This window comes from Rhipicephalus sanguineus, chromosome 5 (genome assembly GCF_013339695.2).
Source record: "Rhipicephalus sanguineus isolate Rsan-2018 chromosome 5, BIME_Rsan_1.4, whole genome shotgun sequence".
In the NCBI taxonomy this organism is placed as follows: domain Eukaryota; kingdom Metazoa; phylum Arthropoda; class Arachnida; order Ixodida; family Ixodidae; genus Rhipicephalus; species Rhipicephalus sanguineus.
In genome coordinates this window covers 94,282,309-94,294,538 of record NC_051180.1, presented here as the reverse complement: position 1 = coordinate 94,294,538, position 12,230 = coordinate 94,282,309, and the positions used below count along the sequence as shown (strand labels likewise).

The window sequence follows — 12,230 nt, the reverse complement described above, 5'->3', positions numbered from 1 at the left end:
GCCATCGAAGGTATTAGACTCACGGAGGACAATTATGCGATCGCCATCAGGACCTTGACGGAGCGATTTGGTCGACGCGACTTGCTCATCAACGAGCACATCGACCACCTGCTCGCCTTACCACCAGTCAAGTCTTCGGCAGATGTCGACAAACTTCGCCTACTCTACGACAAGGTACAATTTCGCGTCTCGGCACTGACCGGGTTGGGCGTCTCACCCGACCAGTACAACGTGGTCCTCAACCGCGTCCTAATGAGGTGCCTGCCTGACGACCTCGCGATCCTCTACCGGCAGAAGTCCAAAGAAGCCGCGCAGAATACGTCCGGTATAGCGACCCCCGAAGAAAGAGCTCGTCAGGCTGCAGAAATGCTAAGCTTCCTGCGCATACAAATTGAGGTTCGAGAGGAAGGCAGGCCAGGACGAACACCGTCTGCTTTCTCGCGGTTACTGCCCGAAGAAGATGTCGAACCTCAGTCAGCCCCGATGGGACATTTGCCTACAGCGTCCGCACTTGCTGCCGAATCTGCTCCAGTTATGGAAGAGGTGTGCCCCTTATGCAGCAGTTGTCTGCACACCATCGCGGACTGCAACGTTCAACTCTCAGCTGAGGAAAAACGGGCTCGGTTGCGCACTGCTCGTTGCTGCTACCGTTGCGGCTTGCAAAACCACATGGCGCGTTTTTGCCGACGTGCGCGCAGCATCATCTGTAGTAAGTGCAACCGACGACATCTCACTATCCTCTGTGAATTGTTCACGCCGGCAGCCCCAACCCGTGCAAACGCAACGACAGTGAGCCAAGACGAGCCTCGCATCGCCGGACGAGGCACGAACACGCCGTCAGTGACATCGGCCCCAAGCGTCCTGAGCGGAATCAACGCCGTTCTTCTCCAAACAGGACGAGTCTGGATCGAGTGCGGGTCCCAAAAGCGTCTCGTGCGCATTCTACTTGACAGTGGTAGCCAGCGCACATTCATCCGAGCGGATGTCTCAAAGGACCTGAGATGCCCGGTTATCGGAACCGAAGAACTTTCCTTGGTGACGTTCGGCCACTCGAAGCCCCGCGAAGTAATACGCAGTCGACGGGTAGCTTTGACTTTACGAGGCCAACGTAGGGACATAGCGGTAACCGTGGAGGCCTTGGAGGTCCCCGAAGTGTGTGCAGTTACAAGCCCGCCGCTCAGCACTGATATTTTGCAGCTTTTGTGCGACAAGAACTATGATGCCGCAGACAACTTTCATCCCGACACATGGCACCCACAGGAAGTAAGCGTATTACTTGGTTCCGACGTCTACTGGAAGGTCGCGACTGGGAAGGTTGATCATTTAACCAGCAACCTGACGGCCGTGGAAACCAAGTTCGGCTGGACCGTTCAGGGCACCACGGAACGCGAAAGAAGTTCAGCATTTCCGCGGTGCGACCGCGGCGGCCCACCGTCACGACGCCGGCATTACTTCAGAGGCTGCGCCCTTCAGACGGCAAGGCCACCAAGATATCCTCGCGTTCTTCAAGGAGGAAGCGGTGGTGGTTTCGACGGAGCTCGGGGTCCTCGCGGAGGCTTCGGAGTCCGGCCGCCTTTCCACGGCAACAACGACACGTCTTCGCGGGACTACGACCACACACGGTACGGCGATTGCCGAGACGACGCCGTCGATGGACCTCATTCTCTGCCGGATCGTACTCAACAGGGCAGACCTCAGTGGAGACAGCGTGGCCGGTCGGTCACACCGCCGACGCAACCGGGCGCCTGGAAAGAGAACTGGAGGACGCGCACGTCTCAAGGCGCACGGGATTCTAACGACCGCAGAGGCTGCTGGGAGTCGCGATGTTTCTACACCAGGTCTGGCTCGAGCGACAGCGAGACCGATCGAGGAAGAAGACACCCTACGGGAGATTCGGGCAGGGAGACGATGATGGCGACGTCGTCCAGGAGGGCGCGTTCACGGAACGTCGCAGCAAAGAATTCGCACCGCGTCGCCGTCAGAAGCGCTAGCGAGTCCAGGGAGCTGACGCGTGGCGCCAAGCGGCAACGCGAATCGCATCGCAAGCGAGATTGGAGTGTCCGCGCGAAGAAGACTGCCGCTCAGAGAGACCAGGGGACCCGCAGCCACTGGGAGTGCGTTCCCATCACGACCAGACGAATGAGGTTTCGGTTAAGACCAGCGTTCGCAAAGTCACGGATAGTGTGGAACCCGCTGCTGTCGTCACCTCGAAGGCTACAACTGCTTCGTGATCGCCTTGGCCCCTTGGGAGTATGTTGCGGACGATTGCGGCCGCGCGGCAACAAGCAGGAGGACAAAAAGAAGAAAGAAGACGTAGACACGAGCAGTGGAATAAAGAGAAGGAATGCTTGGTCTAGGGCTCGGGTATTAATTACGCGAAAACAGGAACCAAAATGTACAGAAGCATTTTATTTTTATTTTAGTAGTGGAATGTTGTGTTTCCTGCGAAAAAAAATGCTTTGTGCTTCATGCAATAAGTTTCCAAGTGATTACAATCTATGTCTTCCAGTGGCAACAATTTAACATTATAAGCGGCAAAAGTTCACTTGTATAGTTACCGGTTGTAGAACGTTGAAGGGCACTGCCGATATGATGAAATAATAGTTGCTCCTGGGGTCTGCACTGAGGGCACTTCCCAGGATATTAACAAATCATCTGTCAGGAGAGAGAGAGTACAACTTTATTAAGAGTCCAGTGCAGACGCAGAGGTTGCCCCGCGCCACCCGGCTACTCCCACGTTGGGACCAGCAGGTCTAGCCTAACGGCCCTGCCGCGGGCGCACTGGACGTTTCTGGGATTTAAAGGGTATAGGTTATGATGATGACAGCACGTGTTCTTACCATCAATAATAATAAAATAATAATAATAATAATAATAATAATAATAATAATAATAATAATAATAATAATAATAATAATAATAATAATAATAATAATAATAATAATAATAATTCATCCCAGCGACCTTTCGAACAGTGGCACTTGGTTTGGGCTGGTGGTTTCTGACAGTCCAATAGACCATATAAAAATACTGTCCGGCAAGTGGTTCCCTCCTATAATTTCTTCTTTATTATGTTTTTTTTCCCTGTGCGGTTATACCATACGCAGCAACAGCGCAGGATAACTTCATGGCCCTACCACCTGCCATGCGTGTGTGCTGCGTACACAAATTTCAAAGAAATAGATGGGTCACAAATGTGGGCCAGGACATCCGGACATTCCCCATTTCTACGAGCATGACATAGCGGTACAACTAGGAGCACTCCGAAACGACAAACATCCGAGCACGTGACACCATGAAGAAGAAAGAGGCGGAACATCTTTCTTTTCCTACACGTTAACTTGCACCTAAACTGGGTCTGTAACTCGTAATATATCTATTCTTTAAATTAACCCCCCCCCCCTCCACCAACTTTCCCCTATTCTTTGAAAACCTGCGGGACGTGGCATTGATCTGGCTATCGGTTCACCCTGGAAACCCTGGGAACGAGGCAGCTCACAATATGGCTCGAGGATATGTAGACAGAGCCGTGAGCAACGACTCAAGCCTGGAATGCGCACAGGAAGGTCTCATAAGCTACCAGGAAAAAACCAAGCACATTAAACTTGCTAGGCAAATGCTGCCACCGCCTCACGAAAGCCTTACCAAAGCTGAACAGGTTAGATGGAGACAACTAAAAACCGACACTCTCCCAAATTCGGACAGAATGCACCACATTGACTCAGATGAATCAAAACCCTATTGATCAAAATACAGCCGAGAGCCACATTGCACACATCTTTTGGGGCTTCCCGGCAGGCCCTCCACCCAAAGAACTCTAGAAGTTTGTAGGCTAGCAAAAGTCGGAGACCCCGCTGGTTAGCTCTACTCCGGACGTACAACTCTGGGTCACAGCAAGAGACCAAATGGTCGCCTTCAGCGGCGACTGAGGGCCATCTGGTTGAGTCGGAGAACCCATCACTCCCAGTACCGATATTAAAGCTCTGTACTACTACTGGCCAATCTCCAACAGTGGGTGTGAGCCACACAAACTTGGCGAACAACAACTACAACAGTACTGAGCAGTGGGCAGCAGTGGCGAATCGTTGGCCATGGCAGAGGGCGAAGACGACGGCGACACGACGCTTCTTCGGCTTCTCAAGACCACCTGGGAGAGCGCCCTGTTCGCCGTGCGCGCGGCCGTACTGGTTTTCACGTTCACGTTCCTTACATGGCTGTACTGCCGACTGACCACCAAGCAATGTAAGTGCACCACGCGACTGGAGGGCAAGACGGCGCTGGTGACCGGCGGAAGCGTGGGAATCGGCTACGAGACGGCCAAGGCGCTCGCGTGTCGAGGCGCCCGAGTAATCTTCACCTGCCGCAACATGCAGGTGAGTATGTTCGCATGCACACTGGGGAAGCCAGTGATGCCAAGCACACTTTCCTTCACCTGCCTTATACAGGTCGTGGGGCGCAAATTCAGCCTTATTACATATATCATACTGCAAGCAACACATGGAGCCTCGTTACACCTCACAGCTGTTGAGGTTTTGTGTGCCAAAACTACGATGTCATTGTGAGGCACGTCGCAGTGGAGAACTCCGGCTCACTTTCGACTTCCTGGGATTGTTTAACGTGCGCCTAAAACTAAGCGAGCGCACGGGTGTTGAATTTCGCCCCCCCCCCCCCGAAAGGCAGTCGCTGTGACCGGGAATCGAACCCGCGTCCTCGACTTAGCAACGCGACACCTTGCGTACTAAGCTACCACGACGGGTAATGAAAATTTATACAAAGACTAATGATTTCTTATTAGTAAATTACGCTTCCGGAATACCACAGGCAACACTCTTGCCTCGAGAACACGAATGCCAACCGAGAAAACGCTCAAAAAGAAAACACAGGTGGCTACGTTGATTTGAGATTTTATCACAAGTTAACTCACTGTGACGTCATAAATTTAGCGGTAAAAAGGGGACTGCATTGAGTTGTAAGGGAACCAGAGACACAATATAGGACTTTCGAAGAACATTCATTGAGGCAAAGTCGCCTCAATACAAAAAAAGTCACAGTTTCGCCGCAACGGCGAAGCAATGAGTGCAACAGCAACAAATTGGAATGTAACGCAAAGAACGGAAACCAGCCCGAAATTTCCAGCGCGTCGCTCAAGCGCAAAGGACGCACGAAAACAACACACACAGGACGAGCGCGAACTATCATGCGTCACAGCTCGACACTTGAAGCGCACTGCTCAAACATAAAGCAGGACGCACGAAAAGAACGAACAGGTACACACAGGACGAGCACGAACTAACTGTCACAGTTGTTACTTATTTCTGTTTGAACAGCGCGCTCCTTTCGCAAACGCAGCCGCTGCAGCGAGCGAAGTGGCCTTCGTACGCTCTGTGACTTAGCGCGGACATGGCGGGGAAAGCACAAGACAACCCCCGCTCCCCCCCCCCCCCGCCCACCCCCTACTTTCCTCGGATAATCGCACGAATACGACCACGCCCTGTAGGGCGAAGAGAAACGGCGTTCGCAGGAGCGAGGCGAGCTGGCCGACGCCTTTAAGTGCGCCCGTTGCGCTCCTAGCGCCCGTTTCGCTCCTAGCGCCATCGCGCTGGTAATGAAGAAACGCTTATAAGCGCCTGCCGTCTCAGTACTGCGGTAAAGGGTGTGCATATAACGCTCGCCGTTAGCCAACAGGACGATATCAGCTTTGTGGCAGTCATTAGAGCCACGCGCTGCGGATCGCGTAGTCGCTGGTTCGATTCCGCGCTTGGGAAGCTTTTTTTTGGAATTATTAGATGTGAAGCATCTTATAGCGGAGTTCAATCCGGTGGTGGTGGTGGTGTGCGGCGTGACCACCCTTACTGCGCATGCGAAACCATCTCCCTTCCCCCTCCCTTCTCCCCTTCCTCGCTCACCACTCCCTCTCTGAAACGCGGATCTACATGCCGAAACACTGCTTCGCGTCGCCTCGTAGTCCCCTTTAGTGGGAGATGGTGTGATTTATTTTTTTAGACATATATATATATATATATATATATATATATATATATATATATATATATATATATATATATATATATATATATATATATATATATATATATACTTATACATATACGCAGCATAACGACGGCGATGGCAAAAACCAGCCGAGACTGTCCATATAATTGCTATCGCAATAATAACAATAAAATCCGTGACGTAAAAGTGACATTGAGGTGCTAAAGTTTCGGCATGTCATTTGTTGTATCGCGATCATGTAGGCATGATTGCACCCCGCCGTCCAACCGAGGCTCATGCACTGCGTTCAACGAGAGCCCTCGAACAAACGACCACATCAGTCGGACACCGCTGAACAAAGAGCGCGAGGCCCTCTGTTCTTTTATTCTTGTTCAGTTTTGAAATATACAATGTTATTGGCCGAAGGGCCTGTTTCACAACTGTTAGAATAAGTTAACGGACGTTCGGTGGATTACCACCAGATGACCTCCTATGACATCATCACATCATTCAAATGTGAAGTTCCGATCTTCGTTTTCTCTTGTAGTAACAAACCTATTACGGCGGAATTAACAACATTATAGCACTCAAAGAACAATTTATCAGTCTAAACACATTCTGTGTTTCACTTTTTTATGAGACACAGAAAGATTGGCGGCCAGACGTAGGCTATGGGCGGGATTACGAATTAGGAAATTTAAGAGCATAAATTGAAACTAGCTTCAAAATACAGGTTCGTTTGCAGATCATCGTTGGGCGGACTCGCCGTCGGGCAACGCTCGCCCCCCCCCCCCTCCCCACCAAACTCTTTTTCTAACGCTGCACCGTGCGTATGCTTGTATACAGGTTGGCAAGCAGGCGCTAGCCTCCATGATCGAGGCGAGCGGCGGCGGCGACATCGTGCTCAAGCAGCTCGACCTCTCTTCGCTGGCCTCGGTGCGGAGTCTGGCGAACGACATCCTCGCGAACGAGCCGCGACTCGACTTACTCGTCAATAATGCCGGTCGCACGGCGCCCTTTCAGCGGACGCTCAGCGTCGACGGATTAGAGACGACCATACAGAGCAACCACTTGGGACCCGCGCTGCTCACCGGTCTCTTGCTGGACCTGCTCAAGCGCTCGGCCCCGTCGCGCATCGTCGTCGTCTCGTCCATGGTGCACGCGTGGGTGCACCTGGACCCGGACGACCCGTTCCTCGAGCACCACTACACGCATAGCCGCGCGTACGGCCTCTCCAAGCTGTACAACCTGTACTTCGCTCGTGAGCTGGCCGGCAAATTGCGCGGCGAACTGGTCACCGTCAACGCACTCCACCCGGGTATGGTCAAGTCGCGCTTCTTCCGCGAGCAGGCCACCACATACTTCTCGAAGTTCCTGCGATACGTCGTCATACCCTTGTTCGGAAAGGTGCCAGCCGATTCCCTTCTTTTAATGTTATCGAAGCGATTCTATTCGACATCCGATTTGATTCGGATGTCGAATACGTTTCGAATAGCTTTCGAATACTAAACAGCCATTGTCATACTAGTAATATGAAATGATCTTCGCGTCCTAGTCGTAGCAATAAAATCACGAATTCACCATCAAGATGAAATTGTGGGACATAGACTGTTACACTACGCGAGATCTAATATGTTATTTATTTAGTCATACTGTTAGCCCTTTGTTGAGGGTTGTTACAGGGAGGGCACAATGAATAATGCTTCACATACATACATTTCACAACGGCCAATTAACGAGCAAAATCATAGTTCTCACAGATATCTCAAATACTTGATAAAAATCATTGCTATGCTATGAACGGGGGCATAACATTATCGTCTACTTTTGCGCTAAACTTGAGGTTATATGGGTGCAGTTGACATTTTGAAACATCCGTAAAACTATTCGAACGCAATCGTACTTGCGAAGATCGGCTATTCGACTCCATGTCCGAATTGAATATCAGCTTTATGAAACCGTTAAGCGCACAAAGACGGGAACAAGAAGACGACACACAGAGCGCTACTTCCAACTGATGTTTATTGCAACACAAAAACGCCATATATGTAGTTTCTTCACTCAGAAATGGCTACTGCGCATGTTTGAGAGCTGAGCTATCAGCTTCTCTCTTATTCATACACTCTCCTCTCTCCTTTTTTTTCCCTTTTTTTCGCGCTAACGATAACAGGCTTTGTTAGCGCGCGCATGGTAACTGGGCGGTACAGAAAGAGCACTTGAATCACACCAAGCATTTCTTTAACAAGAATCATAAAGGCAAAACCAACAGGGTGAAAAGGTGACGTACCAAAAATGAACCAGGGTATTACAAATGCTGGCCAGCATAAATGAACAGGAATGAAAAACAAATGCGGCTAAACAATGGAAGTCGTCAAAAGGTAAAAACGGTATGAAAACAGAAGTCGTGAGAAGGTAAAACAGTATAAAAAGATGTAAAAAGATATAAAAAAGGACCTTTAAAAGGTTAAAAACCTAAAACGTAAGAGCAAAACTAAGTAAAAGTCACTGGTTTTGCAAAAACGCCAGCTCTTTCTTCGAAAGCGATACAGATGGCATGCTAACACAACTGGGTCCGAGCTGTTCTATGCATGATGCCTCATGAATTTCCCGAGCAATCTGGTTTCGGTATTTGCTGATCACGACAGTCTGGTCAAGAAAGGCAGAACAACCGCAAGTTGCACAATGTAAGGCCATGTTGCTGCCTGACTTTTGCTTCAAATTGTTGGCATGTTCTCGTAAGCGATCATTGATACATCGGCCAGTTTGGCCGATGTAAACGCGTCCACATGAGAGCGGAACCTTATACATTCTAAGAAAAAAGAGAGTCAAAAGAGGGTCATGGAACCGTGACTCTCTTCGGGTGTCCATCTGACCCCTTTTGGAAGGTACAGGCAGAGAAAAAGAGTTCGCATTTGGGAAGGAGTCACTGGACCCTTCTGAAGCGCGTTTCGATTGGCTTCGGTATACGGAAGAGCCGCCGTATACGCCATACATATCGCACGCTCGCCCTTTGGCGCCATTGTGGCGCCTTGCTCGGCGACGCAGACGGTATTGGCGGCGGGGTGGCGCGCCGCTCTCCTACCTCAGTCCCTCAGTCGTCTCATTCTCCTGGTCTATTGGAATGCGTTGCGTGGTTGCGTTGGTTGCGCGTCTTCGGTGGTGTTGACGCCGGCTCCGTGCACGAAGTGACGCTTGGAGGGCGGAATATTCATGGAGCTGCGGACACCGACAACGGGCGCCAGTTAACGGTGAGTGTACTGCTTTCGTAGGTACTAATTATACAGCTTTAGCTGGGCGTCCTGCCAGCCATTTCCAACAGTAGCCTGTATCCGCGGGGCTGTTGCGAATGCCCAACTAAAGCTGTCAGTTAACGAGTTGCCACCGTTACGCGCGTTGCTGTACAAGCTCCCATAAATTGAGCGATGCAAACAATAATCGAGGGTCATTTCTTGCTGATCGCACGTCGTGTCTGCACTACTGAAGGTGCAAGATGTCGTTTTGAGATGCACTTTAGTCTACTTCATAATAACATTTCCATCGACCTTGAGTGTGCAGCGTGCTTCCACGCGTGGGAACGTGAAGAAAAAAAGCCTGTGTACAGAACGCTCAGACGCACTATGTGTAATGGTTTTTGTTGGCTTAAAGACGGTAGTTTGAGGTGCAGATATAGTACGGTGGCTTCCAGAACGTACGCGGTAGTCATTCAAGTTGGACATGCCTCGCCGGTAAAGTTAAAAAGCTCTAGACTTTCGACGGGGCGCGTTGTTGCGGCCGCCGGCGTGCACTCTTTTCCCTCGTTTCTGTTTGCTGTTTTCGTGGTTTGCATATACACTGCGATGACGTTGGGCGCTATAACAGAATCGAGTGAGTGTACGTGACTGTGGGAGTTATGTGCGCTAATTCTAGCATATGACATGTCTGATCTCGACGTAGACGGCGTACGCACGCGCTGGATGTCGTTCGGGCCCTAGTACTCGCATCTGTTTATCTGAGTATTTAAGGATGGGTTACGTTTGTAAAGCATGCGGTCAATAACCGCTCACGGCATGCCCCTGGCTGCCGGAGGATGTGCTTTGTTGTTTTGTTGTTAGCCTTTATTATGTCTGTGTGAACCACTTATTGTGTATGTTTTGCAAACCTTTACCGCAATTTCATTTTCTCATCATAATATCATGTTCTGCTTTTCAGATACCGTTTTTCATGGTGCTCACGCTGGACAGGAGCGACAACCTAGCAAGCCACAAGTCTGATGCCTCAAGTCGTCACCACTTTTTTTATTTATTCTTAATCACAAGGAATAAATATGGAAACATGATGGCGATTTCTGCTGTTCATTTAGCACCATATGACACTGTGCACATCACAGTCACACATTTTAGTTGGCTATACTCATAGAAGCATGTAAATGAGGAATACCCAAACTTCTTAATTGGAAACCACAGACCATCTTTTCGCGCTTTCTATATAACTTTGCTGGAAAATATGTGTTGTTTTGACGAGTTTTATTAAAATAATGCTTAAACTGAACTATTCTTTTTTTACAGTCGCTGGGCAGAACGGCAAGTATTATTGGACTTGCTTAAAATGAATACTCCACTATTTTCAACGGTAGTCGCGCAAAAGTAGAGCAAGGATCAAATGAGTAGCTTAAAATACTTGTGGAGTCGATTGATGCTTCGGTGTGGGTCCCTTGACCCCCCGTAGGAGTGTTACCGGCAAGAGTCGTCTGACTCCCTATAAGTGGTAACGTGATCCTCCCGATGAGAGTCTTTCCACTCTTCCTAGAGGGTCGGGGGACTCTCCTAGAGCGAGCCGACCCTGACCCACCAAGAGAGTCACCGTGACTATTTAAAGAGAGTCCTATACGTGGCAAGTCAGAACTCTCCGAAAAGAGTCGCGCGTTCTCTCTTTTTTCTCAGAGTGTACACGACTCCGCATTTGCAGGACACGAACCTCGTGGCGTGTTTCTTGCTGCATATGTCAGGCTTTTCGCTGCTCACGTTCACACGCTTGCACAATGTAAGGCCATGTTGCTGCCTGACTTGCTGCCTGACTGAAAAAAAAAAGGGAAGAAAAAGGAGAGAGGAGAGTGTATGAATAAGAGAGAAGCTGATAGCTCAGCTCTCAAACATGCGCAGTAGCTATTTCTGAGTGAAGAGACTACATATATGGCGTTTTTGTGTTGCAATAAACATCAGTTGAAAGTAGCGCTCTGTGTGTCGTCTTCTTGTTCCCGTCTTTGTGCGCTTAACGGTTTCATAATGTCAGTGTACCAACTAGCTCGGACCCAGCCTCTTATTCAGAATATCAGCTGTTCATTGTGTTGAATCACTGTTGAATTACCCTTTAATTCGACATTCAGAAGTTCCGAATATTCGTGTACCGTTATTTAAATGTGAATGTTTTTGCCCTACGTTCACGCAGTCAGTGTTATCGTCTACTTCAGCTCCAAATAGTAAAACGATTCAAAAGCAATCTGTGTTGCAATCTTTGTTGCAAACTGTGTTGTAAACTGTGTTGAATCACTATCAAATCACTGTTTTCCGCAATTTTTAATATTCGCACACCCCTATATAAATATGAATGTTGTTGCCCTCCGTGCACGCAGTCGCCTTCGGAGGGTGCGCAGACGAGCATCCACCTGTGTCTGTCTCCGGAGTTGACACACACGACGGGCCGTTACTTCATGGAGTGTCACGAGACGATGCCGGCTGAGCATGCGATGGACCCAGTGCTCCAGCGACAGGCCTGGGATATTACCGAAAAGGCCCTCAACGTGCGCCTTTGCAGCTGAACGGCGGCTCGTCAGCGAGAGCTTCGCAATCTGTTTGGCCGTTAGCGAAATTACAAAATTTGTCGTTCCAATTCTGTTACGCAGTGGGTCGTTTTCAATACGACCATTCGGGGCAAGGAGCGAGTTTTTTACGAATTAATTGCCGTGGTATATGGCGTTGTGTAACGTTGTATTTGTTGATGATCTACGCCAAGTGGAGGCACTTAACCAATAAATGATGTCACTGTAAAGGAGCGAGTTTTGTACGAATTAATTGCCGTGGTATATGGCGTTGTGTAACGTTGTATTTGTTGATGATCTACGCCAAGTGGAGGCACTTAACCAATAAATGATGTCACTGTAGAAAGCGGCTGTGATGCCAGACAGTCGTCTTTGTCATTAATGTGACTATTACCTCAATTTAGCAGTGTCATGCAACATTGTCAAACAGTCATCTTTGACTACC

General features: G+C 49.4%; 1 protein-coding gene across 1 annotated transcript; it reads left to right on the top strand.

Moving 5' to 3' along the window:
• The first annotated feature begins 4,091 nt into the window (after positions 1 to 4,091).
• LOC119394855 (retinol dehydrogenase 14) lies at positions 4,092 to 12,010 on the top strand. The gene is made up of 3 exons (XM_037662157.2): positions 4,092 to 4,373; positions 6,838 to 7,398; positions 11,600 to 12,010. The coding sequence occupies exons 1-3, from the start codon at positions 4,092 to 4,094 to the stop codon at positions 11,783 to 11,785; spliced, it is 1,029 nt and encodes a 342-aa protein (XP_037518085.1). The 3' UTR covers positions 11,786 to 12,010.
• Positions 12,011 to 12,230: the final 220 nt, after the last annotated feature.